General features: G+C 44.0%; 1 protein-coding gene across 1 annotated transcript; it reads left to right on the forward strand.

Annotated features, from left to right (window-relative positions):
- Positions 1–241: 241 nt before the first annotated feature.
- Positions 242–26,676, forward strand: LOC106582448 (ras-related protein Rap-2a). Its single transcript, XM_014165573.2, has 2 exons — positions 242–1,319; positions 24,304–26,676. The coding sequence occupies exons 1-2, from the start codon at positions 1,006–1,008 to the stop codon at positions 24,539–24,541; spliced, it is 552 nt and encodes a 183-aa protein (XP_014021048.1). The 5' UTR covers positions 242–1,005; the 3' UTR covers positions 24,542–26,676.
- Positions 26,677–27,209: the final 533 nt, after the last annotated feature.

The following is a 27,209-nucleotide window of genomic DNA, read 5'->3' on the forward strand; positions in this document are numbered from 1 at the left end:
CAAATACATCCACGTCCTGCTGTCTAGTTATTTATAGTCCTCTATACAGTCTAGTCCAAGATGGTATTTTGCTAGCCTCCACTTTCACATTGTACTGCTGTTTGTTTGAAAGACAGCTACTTTTTTGATGCATGTACACGGCTTGTAGCGTTACCATCGCAACAGCATCCAGGCGCACATTCCTTCTCTTGGATACACATCCTCAAACTGCTTCTGTGATTGGATGAGCGCCCCGAGGATGTCACTTGGCTACCGAATGATGGGAAATTTAACACATGAACGGAAATCCAGCCCTAGAATTTTACTGGCCGTTTCCGTGTTGCATTCAGATAGTCATAAGTGAGGTTTACAGCAAATAAAGGTAGCCATTGGGCTCCTGGTACATCTTTCTAGTGGCGAAGACCCGTCTCCTTTTCGTTGGTACGGAAGCCGAGAGGACTGGTTGGTTACGCGGCGGCGGTGGGTCTCCACCCGAGAGTATGGCGGCCAGGATTGTATTGGTGAGCGTATAAGGACGGGAAGCGATGGTGAAAATAATCAAAGAAGAACGCTTGTATTCTTAACTTTTAAAATAGTATTTATTTATCAACATTTGTTGAGTTAATACGCGCCAGTCTTCCAGAATCCGTCATCGGGAACCGTCCTGTTTTTTCTCCAATGTCTTTGCTGGAGCAAGTTTTGTTTTTATGATGCATAGAATGGTAAGCGAAGCGTTTTGATAGCTTTTAATGCACATTTTGAAGTTGTAATCGTTTGGATGCAAATAGTCATGTCTGGTATGCCTGGGGGAATTTCTACAATGAAATCCATTTTCGGTCAGCAAGGCTTTGTGCTCTGCTTTTGTATTTGCCATTGCTGAACGGTGGTAAGGAAGGCAATATTTTTTATATCCGTTCAAAATGGAACAGGAATAAATGCCATTTGGGCGGGGATATTCTACTCTATGTCTCGCGGAGAGTGATAGCTTTCGACAATCTCTTGAAATCATCAACTAACAAGGGAGCAATGCGCGAGTACAAAGTGGTGGTCCTTGGCAGCGGTGGGGTCGGGAAATCCGCCCTCACTGTTCAGTTTGTCACCGGGACTTTTATTGAGAAATACGACCCGACCATTGAGGATTTTTACCGCAAAGAAATCGAAGTGGATTCCTCACCCTCTGTTCTGGAGATTCTTGACACTGCTGGTACTGAACAGTTCGCATCCATGCGGGACCTTTACATCAAAAATGGCCAAGGCTTCATACTGGTCTACAGTCTTGTCAACCAGCAGAGCTTCCAAGACATCAAACCCATGAGGGACCAGATCATCAGAGTGAAAAGGTGGGTGGTTTTGGATCAAATTCATGTATTATGGAAGGCCAACAGTAGGCCTATTTCTCATTGTAAACATGCATAGATGTCAATGTATGATAATGCCTGCTTGTATTTTCCCACTGATAGCTGACAACTCATCTGTCACATTGACAGAAAACATCATTCATATCTCAAATGGTACTACACAATCTGTGAAGAAGCACCTTTGTGCAGAGTAGACACAAAAATGACTACTTTTGAGGATGTGGCCTGTGATGATACAACACTGCCTACTCTGGCCTATTGAAGCATGGTATAGCCTACTACTGCAAACCCATTGGGCACAGACGTCAATTGAACGTCTATTCTACGTTGGTTCAACGTCATTTCATTGAAATGATGCGGAAACAGCGTTGTTTCAACCAGTATGTGCCCAGTGGGTAATCTCTTCAAGTGGTGCTGTATCATCCAACACTAGCCTATCTATCTCTCTGAAGGCAGTTCAACCGGGTTCTTCAACAATATAAATGATATAGCCTATTTAGCATAGTTTTTACAACATATCTGTGTCTTATTTTGTATGGTAGGAGGCATATGGTTGGGCATCTTCTATTTTTCCCCTATAGCTCTAGAGCCATTTTAGTAAGAAGTCCATGCTGTTATTTCTCCTCTGTTAGACTTTACTGTACTACTGAACTACACCAGGCCCTGGACATCAGTAGATCTGAGACCAGTTTCCCCTGCACTTATTACAGTGGAGATAGTGTCTGGCTGGCTGGCTTTCTGTCTGTCTGTCTGACTGGCTACCTCAAATGCAGCTCTGCTCTGTGTGTTTGATGGGCTGTCCATAAAACTGTATGCTGGATGAGCCTGGATGCTGCAACCCCAGTGAAATAGACAGTTGGAATACCTAAGAGTCACATCTCCAGTGCCTCTGCAGAGAGAGACAGAGGCCTGATTCTAACAGACAGACAGACCCTCAAAATGGCAAGAGTCGCAACGTTTGGAGGATCACACTGAGGCCTGTTTCTGAAGAGAGGAAGTTATGTTTTTAATTATTGTCGCAATCTGTTTGGAAGGAATGAAACAGAACAGGCAGGACTCATGCGTGTGAAAAGCACTGATCAGCACTGTCATTATATGGGTGGTCCAGGCCATCTTTAGTGTCCGCATGCATTGTCCTTACATTGTCCTTACATGTTTATAATCATGCTACAATAATGAGACATGCTATAAAGATGACTCGGTTATCCCTTAGCTTAGCAAAGTAATTCATAAAGGCAGAGTGTGCAGTGGCCTAATTTGTGGCGGACTTACAAAGTCACACAAGAAATGAGTCATCCACTCTCAAGACCTGGTTAAAACCTTATACAAATGCACTCACCATATGAATGCCATAGTATCGTCAAACCTGGGCTACATTCACATGTTGGTGTTTCCCTCTTCTAGAGTTGGTGTGAAGTGGGGATTCAGCCTGCACTGAGCTGTGGCGCTGGGTACATCACTCATTGTAGGTGTCAGTGTATCTGACAGGGTGAACGGAGGGAGTCTGATGAGCTACAAAGAGAAGAGGCTCTCTGCCCACCGAGAAGCCTCTCAATGGAGGAGTCTGATGAGCTACAAAGAGAAGAGGCTCTCTGCCCACCGAGAAGCCTCTCAATGGAGGAGTCTGATGAGCTACAAAGAGACGAGGCTCTCTGCCCACCGAGAAGCCTCTCAATGGAAAAGTCTGATGAGCTACAAAGAGACGAGGCTCTCTGCCCACCGAGAAGCCTCTCAATGGAGGAGTCTGATGAGCTACAAAGAGACGAGGCTCTCTGCCCACCGAGAAGCCTCTCAATGGAGGAGTCTGATGAGCTACAAAGAGACGAGGCTCTCTGCCCACCGAGAAGCCCCTCAATGGAGGAGTCTGATGAGCTACAAAGAGACGAGGCTCTCTGCCCACCGAGAAGCCTCTCAATGGAGGAGTCTGATGAGCTACAAAGAGAAGAGGTTCTCTGCCCACCGAGAAGCATCTCAATGGAGAACTAGATTAACAACACAGAACTACTAAATTACTCAACTTTTCATTTGCACCCTTCCATTGGCATGTTACAATCCCCTCAGTCTTTGCATATGAACAACGTGGTCTCAAGTAATCTGATTTCTCCGAAATATCATTATCTGGAGCTGAAATTGCCTTCTCCAATATTTACTACCACAATTGCCATGACCAATTTATGAGTTAGTCTCCTGGATATCTTGGCGTTTGTTTGTTTTCAATAAGCTCACTATCGCGCTGAGTTTGAATTGCATTTAAAACCATTCACATCAATTCCTGTCCTGACTAGATGAAAGAATGACATCAGCATGTTTCCCCCATAAAGAGGTGAGTACAGGGAGAGGTATGTTTATCCATAAAGAGGTGAATACAGGGAGAGGTATGTTTTCCCCCATAAAGAGGTGAGTACAGGGAGAGGCATGTTTCCCCCATAAAGAGGTGAGTACAGGGAGAGGCATGTTTCCCCCATAAAGAGGTGAGTACAGGGAGAGGTATGTTTTCCCCCATAAAGAGGTGAGTACAGGGAGAGGTATGTTTTCCCCCATAAAGAGGTGAGTACAGGGAGAGGTATGTTTTCCCCCATAAAGAGGTGAGTACAGGGTGAGGGGAGGGAGGCTGCCTGGCTGGCGGGGAATCATCCCCTAGTGTGTGTGTGTGAGTGCGTGTGTGCGTGCGTGCGTGCATGCGTGCATGCGTGCGTGCATGCATCAGGTCTGGGCCAGCAGTTTGTGGAGTCAGACACACACCCAAGGACTGTCTCAGAGTCTCTCCTCAAGTCTGGTTGCACTTTCCTAAGGCATTCAGGCTACTTATTATTCCACTGTAAGACACACCAATACCCCATCACAGCCCCACAGGAACAAAGGCAATGCCCATTTATGGACAATAAACCAACCCTTTGCATGACAGTTGCCCATATACAGTGTGTAGTCACACTAATCATAAATGTATCGACAACATGTTATGACTTTGTAATTACCTTATAATTATGTAACACCTCTGTTCTCCTCTGTTAAGCAACTACAAAATGGTAACACAATGTTGTTAATGGGGTAATTGTAGTGTTATTACACAGGTATAACAAGTAAAGTGTAGCGAGGACTAGAGGTCGACCGATTCTGTGTTTTTTTTTCAACGCCGATACCGATTATTGGAGGACCCCAAAAAAACGATACCGATTAATCGGCCTTTTTTTATTTTTAATAATGACAATTACAACAATACTGAATGAACACTTATTTTAACTTCATATAATACATCAATAAAATCAATTTAGCCTCAAATAAATAATGAAACATGTTCAATTTGGTTTAAATAGTGTTGGAGTGTTGGAGAAGAAAGTAAAAGTGCAATATGTGCCATGTTAAAAAGCTAACGTTTAAGTTCCTTGCTCAGAACATGAGAACATATGAAAGCTGGTGGTTCCTTTTAACATGAGTCTTCAATATTCCCAGGTAAGAAGTTTTAGGTTGTAGTTATTATAGGAATTATAGGACTATTTCTCTCTATACCATTTGTATTTCATATTCCTTTGACTATTGGATGTTCTTATAGGCACTTTAGTATTGCCAGTGTAACAGTATAGCTTCCGTCCCTCTCCTTGCCCCTACCTGGGCTCGAACCAGGAACACGTCGAAGCATCGTTACCCATCGCTCCATAAAAGCCGCGGCCCTTGCAGAGTGTAACGCTTTTGGTTTGGAGACGTAGCAGAGTCAGGCGCAGGACACAGGTTGAGTTAAAAAACAAAGTCAAAATCTCCAACAGCAAAATAACAGTGTGAGGAGAAACACCTCCAACAACCACTGACAAAGAACAATCACGGACAAAACAGAAATGGAAGCCAGAGGGTTAAATAAGGAACATAATAAGGGAATTGAAAACAGGTGTGTATAATTAAGACAAAACAAAACAAACACGGAAACATGGATCGGTGGCGACTAGTAAGCTGGTGACGTCGACCGCCCAAACAAGGAGAGCGGCTGACTTCGGTGGAAGTCGTGACACAGAGCAAGGGGAACAACTACTCCAAGTCTCAGAGCGAGTGACGTCACCGATTGAAACGCTATTAGCGCGCACCCCGCTAACTAGCTAGCCATTTTACATCGGTTACACCAGCCTAGTCTCGGGAGTTGATAGGCTTGAAGTCATAAACAGCTCAATCAAATCAAATTTATTTAATCAAATCAAATTTATTTATATAGCCCTTCGTACATCAGCTGATATCTCAAAGTGCTGTACAGAAACCCAGCCTAAAACCCCAAACATCAAGCAATGCATGTGAAAGAAGCACAGTGGCTAGGAAAAACTCCCTAGGAAAAACTCCCTAGAAAGGCCAAAAACCTAGGAAGAAACCTAGAGAGGAACCAGGCTATGAGGGGTGGCCAGTCCTCTTCTGGCTGTGCAGGGTGGATATTATAACAGAACATGGTCAAGATGTTAAAATGTTCATAAATGACCAGCATGGTCAAATAATAATAATCATAGTAGTTGTCGAGGGTGCAACAAGCACGTCCGGTCACAGGTCAATGCTTGAAGCACAGTGAAGAGCTGCTGGCAAACGCACGAAAGTGGTGTTTGAATGAATGCTTACGAGCCTGCTGCTGCCTACCATTGCTCAGTCAGACTGCTCTATCAAATATCAAATCATAGACTTAATTATAACATAATAACACACAGAAATACGAGCCTTTGGTCATTAATATGGTCGAATCCGGAAACTATCATTTAGAAAACAAAACGTTTATTCTTTCAGTGAAAGACGGGTGGCATCCCTAGGTCTAAATATTGCTGTTACATTGTACAACCTTTAATGTAATGTAAATAATTATGTACAATTCTGGCAAATTAATTACGGTCTTTGTTAGGAATAAATGGACTTCACACAGTTCGCAACGAGCCAGGTGGCCCAAACTGCTGCATATACCCTGACTACTTGCACGGAACACAAGAGAAGTGACACAATTTCCCTAATTATAAGACATTCATGTTAGCAGGCAATATTAACTAAATATGCAGGTTTAAAAATATATACTTGTGTATTGATTTAAAAAAAAGGCATTGATGTTTATGGTTAGGTACACATTGGTGCAACGACAGTGCTAAAGCATCACCCGTTTGGCGAAGTAGGCTGTGATTCGATGAGAAATTAACAGGCACCGCATCGATTATATGCAACGCAGGACACACTAGATAAGCTAGTAATATCATCAACCATGTGTAGTTAACTAGTGGTTATGTTAAGATTGATTGTTTTTTATAAGATAAGTTTAATGCTAGCTAGCAACTTACCTTGGCTTCTTGCTGCCCTCGCATAACAGGTAGTCAGCCTGCCTCGCAGGCTCCTCGTGGAGTGCAATGTAAGGCAGGTGGGTAGAGCGTTGGACCAGTAACCGGAAGGTTGCAAAAATGAATACCCGAGCTCACAAGGTAAAAATCTGTCGTCTGCCCCTGAACAAGGCAGTTAACCCACCGTTCCTAGGCCGTCATTGAAAATAAGAATTTGTTCTTAACTGACTTGTCTAGTTAAATAAAGGTGTAAAGAAAATATATATATTGTCCAAAATCGGTGTCTAAAAATACCGATTTCCGATTGTTATGAAAACTTGAAATCGGCCATAATTAATCAGCCATTCCGATTAATCGGTTGACCTCTAGGGAGGACATACAGTATTTCAATTTTGCAGATCATCCTATGCCCTATGTGTTTACACCTTGTAGCCGTGACATCTGTACTTATGAAATGTAGTGAAAAAAATTATTCTAAAACTAATTCTGTCTGGTCTCTCATTCCAATTAGACTCAAACCAATTGGCCTACTATGCCTCCAGGGGTGTTGATGACGCGTTAGTGGTCATGCTGATCAATATCTTCCAACTTTTAGAAAAGGCAAATAGCCTAGTGAAAATTGTAGTCATTGACTTCAGTAGCACGTTCAACACCATCCTACCCCACCTACTGGTGGATAAGCTGGTGAACTTGGGTGTCAACTCTCTACTGATCAAGTGGATTAATAGTTTCCTTGTGAACTGTACTCAACAAGTGAAGTTTAACTCCGCCATCTCTACATCTAGAAAGGTGAATATGGGAGACCCTCAAGGTTGCGTACTTTCACGGACGCAGCCCACACGTTTTGTAAATATGCAGATGACACCGCTGTTGTGGGTTACCTCCAAGCCTCTCCAAGATTTTGACAGAGAAACGTTTCCTCCACCCAGATCAAGCCTCTCCAAGGTTTTGACAGAGAAACGTTTCCTCCACCCAGATCAAGCCTCTCCGAGGTTTTGACAGAGAAACGTTTCCTCCACCCAGATCAAGCCTCTCCGAGGTTTTGACAGAGAAACGTTTCCTCCACCCGTCAAGCCTCTCCGAGGTTTTGACAGAGAAACGTTTCCTCCACCCAGATCAAGCCTCTCCGAGGTTTTGACAGAGAAACGTTTCCTCCACCCAGATCAAGCCTCTCCAAGGTTTTGACAGAGAAACGTTTCCTCCACCCAGATCAAGCCTCTCCGAGGTTTTGACAGAGAAACGTTTCCTCCACCCAAATCAAGCCTCTCCGAGGTTTTGACAGAGAAACGTTTCCTCCACCCAGATCAAGCCTCTCCGAGGTTTTGACAGAGAAACGTTTCCTCCACCCAGATCAAGCCTCTCCAGGGTTTTGACAGCGAAACGTTTCCTCCACCCAGATCAAGCCTCTCCGAGGTTTTGACAGCGAAACGTTTCCTCCACCCAGATCAAGCCTCTCCAAGGTTTTGACAGAGAAACAGCAAAATTCGTCCAGTGGTGTGCAGATAACTTTCTTGAAATAAACGTTAAGAAAACAAAGAAATGGATATGGATTTGAGAAGGAACAAAACTCCACTATCCCTGCGAAGATCAATGGGGAATCAGTCGATAGAGTGACCACATATAACTACCTGGGAATCGAAATAGACAAACTGAAATTCAATGACTGTGACTTTGCAAAGATAAAGAAATTGCAACATAGAATGTAATATTTTTATGCAAACTGAACCATTTACATGTTAATCGCCATATTTTACAAATGTTCTATAAATCTGTCCTGCAGAGTGCTGTCCTTTGGTCTGATATGTGTGTTCGGGAACATGTGAGTGCAAGACCAAGTCAAGCTTCAGCGCTTAATTAAGACTGCAGGAAGGATCATTGGTATAGATCAAGAATCAGCCACCTACCTGTATACACAACTCATCCTCCTAAAACTTGAAAGCATTTTACAGGACAGTAATCATCCCCTTCACTCAAAATTCAGCCACAGCAGCAGCCAGACAAAATCTAATTAAAACAGATAGATATGGGGACTCTTTTAGTCTGTTGGTCCCTCGAGTATACAGCATATTGCACTTTCACTGTACATGTGTAGCTATAGCACTTTGAATTAATTATTTTGTGTCGTTTCTGTGTTTTCATGTTTTATGTACTGTCTTTTTAAGCACATGACCAAACGAATTTACCCCTGGTGGGATAATAAAGTTGATCTGAATCTTTAGGGTTGATGGGATAGAGTATCGCTGAGATTGTGGTGACCGTTGTCTAACATGCAGCTCTCTCCCGTCTTAAGCAGTGAAACAGTGTTTGTTTGAAGAGAAGAGCATGTTCTCTGGAGTTGAACAGTGTGTTTACAGTGAATGTTTACACAGTAGAGGTTACACTGGGGATTCTATGTGCTGGGGCGTCCAGACCGTGACCCCTTAGCTGTTCCCATGGTTGCCTCGCATGACGGCACCACTACAAAGATGAGCATCATATCCACAGATGGTGTTCACTGTCCACTTTGTTTAGGGACATAAAATTACATTCTACGACAAAATGGATGAAAATACAATCATACTGACACCATCTAAAATATAATTTCCACCTCCAGAAATGAGCAAAATTACATATTGATAAAATGATTTGTTTAAATGATTTGTACATTTTGGTCCACATTATCAGGTAGGCTATGCTATTAGCAGTATTCGTTATCACCTGTAGCCTAGCGGATGCAGCATAGTGGCTATAAATAAATAGGCTGAATCTACATTTATCCTATTGCGCTAATCATTAGTAAAGTCCTGCATCGCGTCGTATATCCACAATTCCCTGCAGGTGAGTCGCAAAAAAATCAGCTGGCGGGTAGAATGAAAACATTCTTTCAACCCGTGGGTCTGCTCGCTGTTCAGAACAATTACATTGCGGGTCGGGAACGTTTTAAATCAAGATAATACACATTTAAAATCCCTAGGTGCTTGTTGTGTTACATTAGCATTTTTTGTTTTTTAAACAGACGCTCTTATCCAGAGCCTTGTTCAAGGGCACATCGACAGATTTTTCACCTAGTCAGCTCGGGGATTCAAATCGTCAACCTTTCAGTTACTGGCCCAACTCTATCCGCTAGGCAGGCAAGGCTACCAGCCACCCACGCATTGAGTCTGGAGCAGGGAACTTTCCCTTATTTGTGTGGTGAAAACCTGCTAATTTGTCCACGAGCAGAGTTGAGGTTCACTCTCTCCACATGAGAATACGAGAAGTTGCCAAGTTTACTTTCCCTGGAAAGCTCACACGAAAATGGCTAACGTAGGCCTAACCGGTTAAATAAAAAGAAAGGTTACGAATAGAGAATAGGCACTGAGAAACGACACTGAAATCCCCAGTTTGGAAGGACAACACGGTAGATGGATACACAGCCTGCACGAAGTGCAAGCAGTTAGGTCTATTTGTTTTCGATAATTCAGTTAATTATCATTAAATGATTGCATTAATTTTGTTAATTAGACCATACTCAGACTGTTTAAAGTGTAAACCAGTGCGGATGGTAAGAGCTTGAGCAGCCTCCTGAATAAATGCAGCCTGTATTATATTCTGTGAATTTTCTCCCGATAGCACTTGCAATTTATTTAGCATAGAACACACAAAAAGTCGACTAGGTAAATAGATTAACTATTCTACTATGGGTTGTCATATTCTATTCATTTGCAGAGGAAAAGTAAATGTGGACTGTTCCAGCACTTTGTGCAGGCTGTGTAACCATCTAATTTACGCTGTTGTCCTTCCAAACTGGGGATTTCACGGTGTCGTTGTAGCCTATTCTCTTCTTGTAACCTTTTTATTTAACCGGTTAGGCCTACGTTAGCCATTTTCGTGTGAGCTTTCCAGGGAAAGTAAACTTGCCAACTTCTCGTATTCTCATGTGGGGAGCGTGAACCTCAGCAGAAATATTTTCATGTTCCATATTTTTTGGGGCGGTGGCGGCAAGAATTTTGCCGTGGCGCATAGCGAACAGCTAAATGACTGCACATAGAAACACTGATTAGCTTACATTCTGTTCCTAGTAGTAGATCAGGAAATGACTCAACCTCTTGTCTGAATCATTAGCCATTTAATTTACCATCATATTGTAATGGAAGAGTAGGCTGTCAAATAGTGTAGTTGAATGATTCATAGTCATCCAGCTTTTCTCAAACTCTGTCCTCCCGGACCCCAAGGGGTGCACTGTTGGTTTGTGCCCTAGCACTATACAGCTGATTTAAATAATCAACTAATCATCAAGCTTTGATCATTTGAATCGGCTGCGTAGTATTAGGGCAAAAATCAACACGTGCACCCTTTTGGGGTTCCCGAGGACCAACTTTGGGAAGCGCTGGAGTAATCAGTCTGTATATATAGTATAACATAGGAGTGTAATAATATAAGTGGAGAGGATATTAAAATACGTTCTGGGCACTGCTGGATGTCACCTGTGGTGACTAATTTCCGCATTACCAAATGAGGAGTTACAAAACACACCAGTCCGAGTTAAACTACATCTTTAATACTTAAGATACTTTTGCAAAAGTTCTTGACCCCACCAATGCATTCTCTCGAATGAATCATTTAATGAGGTGCTTACAGAATGGCTCAGGGATCTTTTATAGCAACGATACAGCCCCTTCAATGTACATTGACAAACCACAGATACTTAGTAACAGTTCACAAAGGTTACGTTTTGTATGACAGATATCCATAAAACACATCAGACAGTAACTGCTATGTCAACCTGGTTCATTAAGTAGCCCAGTATCTGGTCTCCTTAGAACTGTCCCTCTCAGGTACGGTATAGAACGAAAACACCATTTCATCCAATGGCATATATCAATTGTCAACTCTAGATACTCCCATCTCAAGCAAACCCCCTCTTGACCCTACTCCTGGACAGGCTCACTGGAGGGAGTGAGCCTCTAGGCCATATATTATCACAGGATAAGTGTGAGATCTAAGAGACCATGGTCCCAGACACTGCCATAAACCTCCCCACAATAAGGAAAAGGAGGGTGTGACTTGCTCACAGACATTGTGGAGACAAGTCATTGGTTCCCCAGTAATCACGCCATCCCTTCACATGGTTTAAGCATAGGTAAAGACACATTCCCATGACGACAAGTCTGACCTCTCCTCTCTCTGGGCCCCAAGTGTCTGAGCCCCAGCTAAGGTAGACATGCAACTGAAAAGACACCAGAGTCCAATGGACACTTTCTAATGACAAGTACCTCAATAAGCATATTATACTAATAAAACATCTTAATTATCTATGTTACCCAACTAATTCTGATTCGTCCACGACACACCACACCCTCCCAACGTACAGAGGGGTGAAAGTAGAGTGGGGCTTTATTGCACAGCCCAGCCGGCAATCCTGACATCTCCTCACGACCACGTGGCCAAGGAGGCCCCATGTCTCTCCTCCAAGGCTACACGCTGCACTGGGGATTATGCAGCTGTCACTGCTGTTCACTTAGCCCCTCCTGTCCTCGTCACTGTCTCAAACAGGAGCCGTCACCGCCGCCTGCCAGGTCGGAGGCGCTGGTGTGTGCAACGCCAGTACCGAGCCCTGTCAGCGCGTATCAGTGTTTGGCGCCCGTCATTGGCACAGAGCATCATTAACAGAGGTCATGGGGCCTGATGATTAGCTCCTTCCCCATGCCTGCTGGGGGATCATCACTCCCCAGCAACAGTAAGCCATGCACAGGTTATACCAGCTGACGGGTGACACAGATGGAGCGCATAGAAATGGAGGAGGGACAGGAATGATTTACCTTCTGGGTAATGTTGTACTTCTTGCCATTGTCAGCCAGAGGACTTAGGTTGTTATGGTGACAGGGTCAGAATGAGACCACAGAAGGTTTTGTTGTTCTCAGAGTACACTTATAGTGTAGTTGAAGGCAGGACTCACCCTATGTCGCAGTGATCTACAACTGAAGAATATACCAATCAAGTCAACAGAGTTTGCCATGTGTCGATTGGTTAAAATGATCATGGCTATATGGTTTTCCAATAGTGTCCTAATTTCTCTTAGCATTCAGGTGTATTACTTTGGCCTGTATCTTTGTTATTGTCAAGCCCTTGTCTCAGTGTGTTGAATGCTGTAACAGAGAATAACACTATTAGTAAAAGTCCCATGATGGTAGTGGCTGCCCGTTACTGCTGATCACTTATTAACCATAATTTATTCACATTACTAACATGCCATGAATTCTCTCCTGCCAGCGGGATATTTCTATAGCAATCAAATCAAATGTATTTATAAAGCCCTTTTTACATCAGCAGTTGTCACAAAGTGCTTATACAGAAACCCAGCCTAAAACCACAAAGGCCCCAAACAGCAAGCAATGCAGATGTAGAAGCACAGTGGCCAGGAAACACTTTCTAGAAAGGCAGGAACCTAGGAAGAAAACAGGCTCTGAGGGGTGGCCATAACACCTGTGTCATTAGATGGAGACATATCCTATTTGATAGAATGTCAACTTGTAAAGAATCCCCCAGGTTCATCGGTTTCATGTGAATTTCAATAACTCTGTCAATGTTACCCCTGTCAAGACCACCCACACATTTGTTTCACCCAGATCAAGTTGAACCTTTTTATATGAATTGATGCAGGAAACTACTTGTCTATTTTTCTAAGCCTGGCTTCAGCGTCACACAAACAGAGCTACTCAGAGATGATTGAAGTTCAGTCACAAGTGAAAAGGGCAAGTTAATAGAAAATAATGACATAGTTTGCCTTGTCAGCCAAGCAGTTTAGTAGTAGTGGTGATATAAGTGATTGCACTGTTGTTGAGAGAGACAGTAATGTTTGACGCTTTTACTGGTATTGTTGAAGATGACTGAGCGGGAGAGAAAATAACAATTACAAACAGAGAAACATGCAGCCTCAAGCTCACCTTTTTTTGTATTTTGTTGTTTTATGTCACAAATGCATCACACTTCTATGTATCCTTAAATTAAGTGGTATGCGTACGACGTGTTACCAGAAAACGTCATGTGTTTGCTGCATTTCTAAGTTTTATTGGTGACAATTTACAGTTACCGAAGGTTATCTATACTTTTATTTACTTCATTATGATTATGATGATGTGTATAGGTTCATGCTCCATTGTGTGTGCCACTTCTTATGTGGAACCACAAATCTTTATGTGGAACCAGAGATCAGGGGAGAGAGGGTGAAACCTACTGACTGTGTCACTCCAAGCCACAGTTTCTATTTATAAAACCCAGAAATTAGACCAATCTAATCTTAGCTACTGTACTCCTCCTCTCCCATATTTTCATCTAGCATGGGGGGAAAGTAGAACACATTTCAAATTAAACACAGTCAGTATTCATTTCAGATTTGGTGAAGTTGATTAATTCAGATATGTTATGTCATTTGTAAGTGTTTGGTTTCTTTCCTGCCCTTTGATTTAGGAAATTATTCAAAAATGTCACTGAACCTCCAATAAGAGACCATGACTGTGTCACGTTCGTTGTAATAATGATCGGACCAAGGCGCAGCGTGAGTAGCGTTCCATATAATCTATTAGAAAGTGAAACTTTGGAAAAATACAGAAACAAATAAAGAATAAATGAACCGTGACATAAACAATATCCCATAATCCCCAAGTGAAAAACAAGCTACTTAAGTATGATCCCCAATTAGAGACAACGATTACCAGCTGCCTCTTAATTGGGAATCATACAAATCACCAACATATAAAATAAAACATAGAACCCCATATAGAAATAAATAAACGAGATCACCCCCCAGTCACACCCTGAACCACTTCACCATAGAGAAACAATGGCTCTCTATGGTCAGGGCATGACAGTAACCCCCCCCCCCAAAGGTGCGGACTCCGGCCGCAAAACCTGAAACCAAAAGGGAGGGTTAGGGGGGTGTCTAGTGTCGATGGCAGCTCTTGTGCAGGACGAAGAACCCTCTCATCCCACGGATCGGCCGGCATCGGAGGCAACTCTGGTGTGGGACAAAGAACCCGCTCAGCTCGCGGATCCACCATTCTTGGTGGTGGCTCTGGTGCGGGCCGAATAACCCGCTCATCCCTCGGATCCAGCCATGGACCCAGGCTGGACATTGTGCCTGGACTGGATCTCAGTGCAGAGGAAGACTCCCGCCATGGAGCGGGACTGGATGTTGTGCCTGGACTGGACACCAACGCAGAAGAAGACTCTGTCCTTGGAGCTGGACTGGACGCTGGACCTGGACTGGGCATTAACGCAGAAGAAGACTCTGGCTTTGGAGCTGGACTGGCCGCCGTGCTTAGACTGGGTATCGGCGCAGAGGAAAGCTCCGGCCATTGAGCTGGAGGCTCCAGACCGTGGACCGTCTCAGGAGGCTCCGGGCCGTGGACCGTCTCAGGAGGCTCCGGACTGGGAACTGTCGCCGGAAGCTCTGAACTGGGAGCCGGAAGCTCTGGACTGGGAACCGTCGCCGGAAGCTCTGGACAGGGAACTGTCGCCGGAAGCTCTGGACTGGGAACCATCGCCGGAAGCTCTGGAATGGGAAGGCGCACTGGAGGCCTGATGCGTGGGGCCGGCACAGGTGGCGCCAGACTGGTAACACACACCTCAGGGCGAGTGCGGGGAGCAGGCCCAGGACGTACCTGACTGAGGACACGCACTTCAGGAAGAGTGCGAGGAGGAGGCACAGGACGTACTGGACTGGGAATGCGCACTGGAGACCTAGTGCGTGGAGCCGGCACAGGTGGTGCCAAACTGGTGACACGTACTTCAGGGCGAGTGCGGGGAGCAGACACAGGACGCACTGGGCTGTGGAGGCGCACTGGAGACCTGGTGCGTAGAACCGGTGCAGGATATACTGGACCATGGAGGTGCACTGGAGGTCTGGAGCGTAGAGCTGGCACAACCCGTCCTGGCTGGATGCTCACTTTAGCCGGCAAGTGCGGGGTGCTGGCACTGGACACACTGGGCTGTGAAGGCGCACTGGCGACACAATGCGTAGAGCTGGCGCAGGATATCCTGGACTGTGAAGGCCCACTGGAGGCCTGATGCGTGAGGCCGATACAGGTAGCACTGGACTGGTGACACACACTTCAGGGCAAGTGCGAGGAACAGGCACAGGACGCACCGGACTGGGAAGGCACACTTGAGGGAGAGTGCGAGGAGTAGGCACATGACGTACCGGACTGGGGACACGAACTTCAGGGAGAGTACGAGGAGGTGACACAGGGCGTACTGGGCTGTGAAGGCGCACTGGAGGCCTGATGCGTGAGGCCGATACAGGTAGCACTGGACTGGTGACACACACTTCAGGGCAAGTGCGAGGAACAGGCACAGGACGCACCGGACTGGGAAGGCACACTTGAGGGAGAGTGCGAGGAGTAGGCACATGACGTACCGGACTGGGGACACGAACTTCAGGGAGAGTACGAGGAGGTGACACAGGGCGTACTGGGCTGTGAAGGCGCACTGGAGACCTGGTGCGTATAGCCGACCTCAATTCTACCAGAACTTTAACACACTTCTCAGGACGAGTACGGGGAGCTGACACAGGTGGCATTGGACGACTAACAAGCTCCTCAGGGCGAATGCGGTGCATACTATGCCAAACCAACAGCTCTCTCTTCCCGCTCCTCCAATTTATCCAACAATTCCTCGAAAGTCTCTAAATCTCCCCTCCGTTCACTCTCCTCCAATTTATCCAATAACTCCTCAACGGACTCTGACTCACCCCAATATTCTTCTTCGCTCGCCCCTCGGCCTCGCCGACCAACCCATGTGCCCCCCCCCACAAAAAATATATTTTGAGGTTGCTTCTTGGGCTTTTGTCGTGGCCGCGAACCCTGTCGTCGTCGCTGTCCTTCCTTCACCGCTTGCGTCTCCCGCCATGGAAGGCGATCCTGTCCTGCCAGGATTTCTTCCCAAGTCCAGGATCCCTTCCCATCCAGAATCTCTTCCCAAGTCCAGGACTCCTTCACCTGGTCATGCTGCTTGGTCCTGGTCGGATGGGATATTCTGTCACGTTCGTTGTAATAATGATCGGACCAAGTCGCAGTGTGAGTAGCGTTCCACATAATTTATTAGAAAATGAAACTTTAGAAAAATACAAAACAAATAAAGAATAAACAAACCGTGACTACAATGCAACTACACATAAACAATATCCCATAACCCCCATGTGAAAAACAAGCTACTTAAGTATGATCCCCAATTAGAGACAACGATTACCAGCTGCCTCTAATTGGGAATCATACAAATCACCAACATATAAAATAAAACCTAGAACCCCACATAGAAATAAATAAACTAGATCACCCCCCAGTCACGCCCTGAACCACTTCACCATAGAGAAACAATGGCTCTCTATGGTCAGGGCGTGACAGACTATGAGGTGCCCCAATGTGGGTGTGTTTTTGTCTTCTGAGAAAAGCAACAAATCAGCCTTAGAGCTGCAGTCAGTATATACAGTTGAAGTCGGAAGTTTACATACACCTTAGCCAAATACATTGAAACTCAGTTTTTCACAATTCCTGATATTTAATCCTAGTAAAAATTCTCTGTCTTAGTTCAGTTAGGATCACCACTTTATTTTAAGAATGTGAAATGTCAGAATAATTGTAGAGAATGATTTATTTCAGCTTTTATTTCTTTCATCACATTCCCAGTGAGTCTGGGAGTTTACATACACTCAATTAGTATTTGGTAGCATTGCCTTTAAATTGTTTACTTGGGTCAAACGTTTCGGGTAGCCTTCCACAAGCTTCCCACAATAAGTTGGGTGAATTTTGGCCCATTCCTCCTGACAGAGCTGGTGTAACTGAGTCAGATTTGTAGGTCTCCTTGCTCGCACACACTTTTTCAGTTCTGCCCTCAAATTTTCTATAGGATTAGGGTCAGGGCTTTGTTATGACCACTCCAATACCTTGACTTTGTTGTCCTTAAGCCATTTTGCCACAACTTTGGAAGTATGCTTGGAGTCATTGTCCATTTGGAAGACCCATTTGCGCCCAAGCTTTAACTTTCTGACTGATGTCTTGAGATGTTGCTTCAATATATCCACATCATTTTCCTGCCTCATGATGCCATCTATTTTTTGAAGTGCACCAGTCCCTCCTGCAGCAAAGCACCCCACAACATGATGCTGCCACCCCCGTGCTTTACAGTTGGGATGGTATTCTTCGGCTTGCAAGCCTCTCCCTTTTTCCTCCAAACATAACGATGGTCATTATGGCCAAACAGTTCTATTTTTGTTTCATCAGACCAGAGGACATTTCTCAAAAAGTACGATCTTTGTCCCCATGTGCAGTTGCAAACCATAGTCTCGCTTTTTTATGGCGGTTTTGGACCAGTGGCTTCTTCCTTGCTGAGCGGCCTTTCAGGTTATGTCGATAACTGTGGATATACATACTTTTGTACCTGTTTCCTCCAGCATCTTCACAAGGTTCTTTGCTGTTGTTATGGGATTGATTTGCGTCTCCTTCCTGAGCAGTATGACGGCTGCGTGTTAATACTTGCGTACTATTGTTTGTACACATGAACGTGGTACCTTCAGGTGTTTGGAAATTGCTCCCAAGGATGAACCAGACTTGTGGAGGTCTTGGCTGATTTCTTTTGATTTTCCCATGATGTCAAGGAAAGAGGCACTGAGTTTGATGGTAGGCCTTGAAATACATCAACAAGTACACCTGCAATTGACTCAAGTTGTGTCAATTAGCCTATCAGAAGTTTCTAAAGCCATGACATCATTTTCTGGAATTTTCCAAGCTGTTTAAAGGCACAGTCAACTTAGTGTATGTGATCTTCTGACCCACTGGAATTGTGATACAGTGAGTTATAAGTGAAATAATTTGTCTGTAAACAATTGTTGGAATAATTACTTGTGACATGCACAAAGTAGATGTCCTAACCGACTTGCCAAAACTAGACTTTGTTAACAAGAAATTTGTGGACTGCTTGAAAAAATGAGTTTTAATGACACCAACCTAAGTGTATGTAAACTTCCGACTTCAACTGTAAGTGGGCCGTCTAACATCTTCCACCTAGCGATGACAATAGTGCATGTCTAGCATTTGTCACTCGTTTCATTTCTAACTCCTGTTTTTGACAAACTAGTCTTGTCATATTCCAAGAATAGTATCAGAGCTTTACAGGAAACGGGAAGGAGTGGATATCCTCCTGCTACCTTGAGACAGTCGGAAGGGGATCCAAGGAGATTGTTTTCAGGGGCCTGGAGTAATATCTCAGCTGTTGTCTGCTTTTGTCATTCATGATTCATCCTCCCAAATAGCAGAGGGATCCTTTTGGCACATCCAGCCATTAGGGCTATACATCCCGCCATTAGGGCTATACATCCCGCCATTAGGGCTGTACATCCCGCCATTAGGGCTGTACATCCCGCCATTAGGGCTGTACATCCCGCCATTAGGGCTGTACATCCCGCCATTAGGGCTGTACATCCCTTCATTAGGGCTGTACATCCCGCCATTAGGGCTATACATCCTTTTTGGGATCAGGACCCGGAGCTGTTTTCTTCCGCTGATGGTGATGTATTTAAAAGTGCTCAGCCTTTAATGAATCCCCTTTCCCCTGGACTGTGGTGGATCTCATCAGCCTTAACCTCTAGAGGATAAAATCCCGTTAACAGGATTCGTTGGACAACAACCAGTGAGATAGCACGGCGCGAAATTCAAAAAAATAATAATCTCAAAATTAAAATTCAAGTATTATACGGCATTTTAAAGATACTCTACTCGTTAATCCAATCACATTGTCCGATTTCAAAAAGGCTTTACGGTGAAAGCAAAACATTAGATTATTTTAGCATAGCACATTAGCAAAAAAAAAAAAAAAAAGCAATTTTCCAAGCACGGATAGCCGTCACAAAACCAGATATACAGCTAAAATTAAGCACTAACCTTTGACAATCTTCATCAGATGACACTCCTAGGACATCATGTTAGACAATACATGCATTTTTTGTTCGATCAAGTTTATATTTATATCCAAAAACCCAATTTCTACATTGGCGCGTGACGTTCAGAAAATGTTTTCTCCCCATAACTCCAGTGAATAGGCACATACATTTACAGAAGAACTCATAAACGTTGACAAAATTTATTACATTTATTTAAAGAATTAGAGATAATCTACTCCTTTATGCAACCACTTTGTCAGATTTCAAAATAACTTTACGGAAAAAGCACATTGTTCAATATTCTGAGTACAGAACTTAGCCTTCAATGCTAAGCTGTACAGTTAGCCTACAACCACGACGTCGACAAATCTCTAAATAATATGTTCTAAATATTTACTTACCTTTGCTGATCTTCGGCGGAATGCACTCGGATGGGCACCCACAAGAAATGTTCATTTGTTCTGCAAAGTCCATCATTTATGTCCAAATATGTCCGTTTTGTTGACCCATCCAGAACACTTTACAATGCCATGAGGCGTGGACGCAAATCCATAGACGAAATGTTCAAAGTTCCATTACCGTTTGTAGAAACACGTCAAACGATGTTTACAATCAATCCTTTAGGGTATTTTTTTACATAAAATTGCGATAATTTTACAACCGGGCAATAGGTATTCATCCCAGAAGAAAAATAAAAAACAACGAAGTCACGTGCACGTGCGTCATAAGACACTTGTCCTCAGACTGGCCAGTGATTGACTGAGCCACAATTTTCTGCCCGGTAACAGGTGACGGATGAAACCAGTTCCTAAAGATTGTTGACAGCCAATGGAAGAGTTAGGAGGTGCAACGTAAATCCTATGTCACTGTAGTTTTTCGAGGTATTCAAAAGAAAAACTACATTTCTAATTTCCCCCACTTCCTGATTCAATTTTTCTCAGGAACAAAAACAAAATTTCTTGCGGAAGTAGCAGTCCTGGGAGTGCATTCTGACGAAGATCAGCAAAGGTAAGAGAATATTTATAATACCTATTCTGAGTTTAGGTGACCCCAGAACTTGGCGGGTGTCTGTATAGCTTGCTTTGATGGCGAGCTATGTACTCAGAATATTGAAAAATTTGCTTTCGCCGAAAAGCTATTTTAAAATCTGACACAGCGGTTGCATAAAGGAGTACTGTATCTATAATTCTTAAAATAATTGTTATGTATTTTGTCAACGTTTATGATGAGTATTTTTGTAAATTGATGTGCTCATTCATCGGACTATTTTGGTGGGAACACATTTTCTGAACATCACGCACCAATGTAAAATGCTGTTTTTGGATATAAATATTAACTTTATCGAACAAAACATACATGTATTGTGTAACATGATGTCCTAGGAATGTCATCTGATGAAGATCGTCAAAGGTTAGTGCTTCATTTAGCTGTGTTTTGGGTTTTTGTGACATCTCCTTGCTTGGAAAATGGCTGTGTGGTTATTTTTGTCTATGTACTCTCCTAACATAATCTAATGTTTTGCTTTCGCTGTCAAGCCTTTTTGAAATCGGACAATGTGGTTACATTAAGGAGAAGTGTATCTTTAAAATGGTGTAAAATAGTTGATTTTTCGAGAAAATTTAAATTATGATATTTTTGCTGTTTTGTATTTCGCGCCATGCTATTTCACTGGCTGTTGAATAGTGTGGGACGGTCACGTCCTACCTGGCCCAGAGAAGTTAATGAATCCCCTCTCCCGTAGACTGTGGTGGACCTCATCAGCCTTAATGAATCCCCTCTCTCCTGGACTGTGGTGGATCTCATTTGTGCCCCTGCCCTGATTCATCTCAATAAAACCACCTGCATCAGCTCCAGTCAGACCCACTCCTCCTCAGCTGGGCGCCATTGTGTGAACTCACTGAGACAGACACACAGCCAGCCTGAGGTACAGGAGACTCAGGACAAACTCCATCTCACTGTGCAGGGACCTGGCTGGCCCTCTTTCACCATGTAGGCCAGGCTGGCTGGCTTTGTCTCAGCTAGGGCCTGATAAACCCATCAGCTGGGCCCAGACACCACCACGTAGCTCCCACCCTGCCTCCCTCAGCTAGGCCCAGGACTATATCAGTTGATGAATCTTGCATTATAAATAAGGGGTGTCTGGGAGAGCTGCGCTGGGTGTTTTGCAGCGACAGTGCTTTAGCCACATGCAGTCAGGCTGACAGACAGTGGGAGTGGAGTGTTTGCATGCTCGGCCGTGTATCTACGTTGAAGACTACCGCTCAAGACTTCAGAGTGGAGAATGTACACCCAACAGGCGCAAAACCTAAAATAGGGGCATAAGTATAAGCTACCCTGGACCTTTTCTGTCCACCCTCATCCTCCCTTCCTTCACCCAGCGCCTGGCCTAGAGAGCCCATTGTGCAAAGTCTCTGTGAGGCTTTGGTATCCGTGGCAGCCGTCCTCACACACCTCCTGGGATTGCAGGATTCCCCTCTGTTATTACGGATATTTATAGCCCTTCTCCAGATGATAAATATTTTTTTGGTGCTGCCTGTTCTGCTCTCCTGCATGGTGGAGTGGCTGTTCTGCCTTTAGACCGTTAGGTAGCCTATGAAATCTGTCATTATTTTAATGGATCCATATGTTTTCATTTGAATTATTTTCTCCCGTCCCGGCTGCTCCTCTCTAGCTCATCATCCATAATCATCTGGGGTTGTTTGGGGTTGTTCCCCGTGAAGTATAGAGTGCTGAGAAGCAGACAGCTGTGACAATAGAAGCAGGGAGAGATGCTGTGTTTGTAAGCTCATCTGAAATCATTTTCCATCAGAGCTCAGTGAGTCTCAGAGCCAGGCTCAAGTCCTTTACCAAATAGTGTTACTTTTGCTCTTACCTCTGCGTAAACACAGAAACACACACACACACACACGCTCTAGAATAAACACACGCTTCCATACCACTGTTCTCCATGTTCCCTGGGATCTCCAGGGCATTTCTTCCCATGAATGAGTGGGTTTGGACAGCAGGCTGTAATCCGAGGTGGTGAGGCGGTGAGGCAGTATATGAAGTCATGTGACGACAGCCACAGGCCTCCATATGAGTTGGGGCTGGTAGAGATGGCGCCGCCACCACAGCCCTGTTCAGAATAGAGACGCCCGCCCGTGGAGGGGACTGCCATTACCCCCCTAAATGCTGTGCCCCCTGTGGGTTCTCTCTAAATGGGCACAACCTCCACCGAGGCAGGGCCTGGTCAGGCCCTCCAATCTACACACCCTCAGCACTATGGTTAGGCCCTCTCAGTGATCATGGGGAGGGAGTGTATAGTTGGACTGCATGTTTTTACTGTCGCCACAAAAATGTGTTCCTGAATAACAGTGTTGCCCAATCAGGGGCCTCCAATAACTTGTTGGAGGTAGGAATGGTGTCTCCAGCTGTTTGAACAATCGAAGGACTGTACATTTTGGGTTCAAAAGGCTATTGTATTCCAGCCGTTCTGTAACGCTGTGTGGTGGCTGACTGTATTGTGCGTCACAGCCACACACAGTAGCTCACAGACCCCTGAACTCTGCTGTTTTAACCCCTGTAGTTCTTGGCTTGCCCACAGAATGAGGAAAGTGAAAATTAGGGTTCTGGATAATATATTCAGGAGTAGATCAGTTGAAGCTTATTTAGCACTTGAACCTGCAGACCATGGACCTCGTGAGAAGAAGCTCACGTTCCTCTACTTAAGAAAGTCACTGATTCTCTCAATCTCTCCAATGCTATGCATTTCCTTGTGTACCTGTTACCATAGCAATCAAGGACAAGTGTTTTCTGTCAAATAGTGTTAAATCATTTAGAGGAATTAATATTTCATACAGAGAGGCTAACCTTTGAAAAGTCTAATGAAGGTGTCTGGGAGCATGATTCTCCTGGGATGTTTGTGCTCAATAACATGAGAAGAGTAGTGTTCATAGCGGTGTGTTCTGGTTCATATTATAACTAGTGAGAGAGCTACTTGCAGATAAAGACTAAAAGCACAGCCTTTATTCTCTGTGATGTGTCCAAAATAGAGCTGCCTAATTCATATCAGCAGCTCCTCCCGACATGTCTACAATTAACTGAAATGTTGTCAATATAACCAATTTATTTGTATTGATCAATAAGATGCAGACATTTTGAATCATGTTCACTAAATGTTTGTGGTACTCTTCATTGAGAGTGTTAGTATTAAGACCTCAGGTCCTTCATTAGGAATATGATGTAACACTTGTCTTTCTGGCACTCGTGCAAGTAGCCCAGTTCCTCAGTGGCAGCACTCGCCCAATATTGACTCTTCCTGCCTCCAGGGGATTGTGGGTGATTTCGCCCGCTTCCTGTTGACTGCTGGGCTGGTTAAGTTGTCATTGATAGTGAGTTGTCATTGATAGTAATAGGAATATAGTATGTTGGCGGTATAGATTTCTTTCTCAGCAAGACACGTCTCAGAACTGAATTTGTCAGGCCTTTTAGATTATATATTTCAGGAAAATGTGCCACACGGATTTAATGTAATTATTTATGGTTTCAATGATTTATTGTCAACATGATGTGGCAGCAGAGAAGCTTTCATTATGCCTATTAAATTATTATTTAGGAGAGTGCAGAGTACATGACGTCAGGTACATGAAAACAGAAAGGCTGAGAAACTAGTCAGCACCCCTATATCTTAGTTCAACATCTCAGCAAATCACATCTCATTCTGATCTGCATTGACAGTGACTGACCTTGTATTCATGTCACATGATGGTTTCTGGTCATTTTCTGCATCTGTTTGTGTGTGTGTCATCTGCAGGTACGAGAAGGTCCCAGTGATCCTGGTGGGGAACAAGGTGGACCTGGAGAGTGAGAGGGAGGTGTCGGCCAGCGAGGGCCAGGCTCTGGCCGAGGAGTGGGGCTGCCCCTTTATGGAGACCTCGGCCAAGAGCAAAACCATGGTGGACGAACTGTTTGCCGAGATTGTTCGGCAGATGGACTATGCCGCCCAGCCAGACAAGAATGACCCATGCTGCTCCTCCTGCAATATACAATAGCCCCAGGGCCTAGGGGGAAATCAGGGGAGAAAGGACATAGCTCTAGGGCGACGCCAGGGGAGAGGACGTAGCCCCAGGGCCTAGGGTGACGCCAGGGGAGAGAGGACGTAGCCCTAGGGCGACACCAGGGGAGAGAGGACGTACCCCCAGGGCCTAGGGCGACGCTAGTGGCCAGTGGAGAGAGAACATAGCCCCAGGGCCTAGGGCAACGACCGGGGAGAGAGGGAGTCTTCATACAGGAAGATTCACAGAGAGGAGGACAATACTTACACCAACAACATCGACGATTAACAAACTCATGGTAGAAATGTGGTGGAATTGAACTCTTTGGTGCATAAAATCAGTCATGATGTAATTAATAATAATGATATGTTCAGAATTAATAGAATTAAATGAGGAATTCAAAGGATTTGTCTCAAGAGAAATTGACAAACAAACAGGACTAAAGAAAAGTGCACTCGCTTTATGTTATCTCTGTCTTGAGTCGTCTGTCGGAATTACTGAACAGGATGTGTACTCTTTATGCTGTTCTGCGATCATTAATATGTTTCTTTAACATAGTTTTAATTTTGTTGATATGACCCAGTTTTTCTCTCAGCACATCGAGCCTCTTTCTCCGTTTTAACTGACAGAGCAGAAGATAGCAACTGCATCGACTAAAGAGGAGGTAATCCCTCAGATCCACTTGTTTGAAACATTGATGAGTAATTGATTTGTGTACTAGGTTTCTCTGCGCAGGAAAAGAGAAAGCCTACCTACCTTTATCCAATGAGATGTTTTGTACTCATCACTAGGCCAGAATCAAAGAGCTGACTTGAAAGAGCCTCTTTTTAATTTTCTCTTTTATTTGTTTTGAGGAAGGGGGGAAAACTGGTGGAAAAGACAGTCTTGCTTCCTGTTTTCTCCTTTTGGAGGTGTTGTGTTAAGTGTAGAAGAGGTGTCTGTCACATAATCCTGTCATTTGTTTTGGTTTCAGAAAGTTCTGAATATTGTAACCGTTTCATTCAGATGGGACTAGGAGGACTCCATCTTTCAGTATTTGAATATCTCTACAGACTCTACAAACAGTTTACTTTTCAGGAATGGGTGCCATCCCTCATCATCCTCTCCATTGAATTTGATTTTAATTGGGTATCACAATGAAATGGGGTGCAACGTTTTCTCATCATCCCACTCCTATTTAAGTATTCAGAGTATTCAAATGTATAGTAGTAACAGTAATGATGATGATGATGATGATAATTGTTATTTAACAGTAGTGTAAATATTTTGTCTGGAAAGTGCCAGCTCCTATGAAGACACTGACTGAACTGTTGTCAACTGTATCAGTGGAGGCTGCTGAGGGGAGAGCAGCATTCTAATAATGGCTGGAACGGAGCAAATGGAATGCATCAAACACCGGAAAACTGTTTGATATCATTCCACTGATTCCGTTCCAGCTATTACCACGAGCCCATCCTCCCCAATTAACGTGCCACCAACCTCCTGTGAACTGTATGCATGGCTAGTAAACAAAAGAAGATGACTTTATTGTTTGAGATTATTATAGGCTGTGTAAACGTACAAACCAAACACATACACCTGGGTACGGACACTGTCTCAACTATACATTGTTGTAGGCCACGGGGAGCCAGACCTTCCCTGGGTTACCAGACCTTCCCTGGGTTACCAGACCTTCCCTGGGTTACCAGACCTTCCCTGGGTTACCAGACCTTCCCTGGGTTACCAGACCTTCCCTGGGTTACCAGACCTTCCCTGGGTTACCATTTTCATTGTTCATTTTATAATTTTTTTATGTCACCATTTACTCTTTCTCCCTCCCTAAATGAATGGATGAATGACACTTTAATTTAGCACCTAAACAATAAAAGTGTGTTTAGCACAATGCATTGCAGCGTGAATGACACTATTTCTATGTTTACTTATTGGAGTGAAAGGCACTCTACGCCATCACCGGGTTCTCTCTAAAGTGTTCTGGGAGAGAGAAATCTATTTGGAAGGAAATGGTTTCTGTTCCTTTGCCACCTCCAGTTCTAAATAGCACAGTCACTTTGTGAATTACAAGAACCCAACGTTGATTGCTACAGCAAGTGCACAATGCTTGATGAATTAAACTTTACTTTCTTCTTTGTTTATATGGGGGTTGTGTTTTTGTGTTCCTTGATGATGATGATGATAAGAATTATGATAATAATATGAAGAATACTTTATCTAAGGGACCAATACACACTACTGTTTAGCTTGCAGGTTGGTATTTACTGGGATGACTCATGTACTGGAGGCAGCTCTTATAATTATAATCATACAATCAGATTTTATGCCTAACCCTAACCTTAAATGAAGACCAAAAAGCAAATTGTTGTTTTAATTAATATTTACGATATATTTAACAATAAGGCACAAGGGGGTGTGGTATATGGCCAATATACCACAGCTAAGGGCTGTTCTTATGCACAATGCATCGCGGCATGCCTGGACACAGCCCTTAGGTCATATATCACACCCCCTGAGGTGCCTTATTGCTATTATAAACTGGTTACCAATGTAATTAGAGCAGTAAAAAGAAATGTGTCTTACCTGTAGAATACCACGGCTGTCAGATAATCAGCGTTCAGGGCTCGAACCACCCAGTTTATAAAACCAATTTTGACTTTGCTGCCTTCCCATC

This window comes from Salmo salar, chromosome ssa21, assembly GCF_905237065.1.
Source record: "Salmo salar chromosome ssa21, Ssal_v3.1, whole genome shotgun sequence".
NCBI lineage: Eukaryota > Metazoa > Chordata > Actinopteri > Salmoniformes > Salmonidae > Salmo > Salmo salar.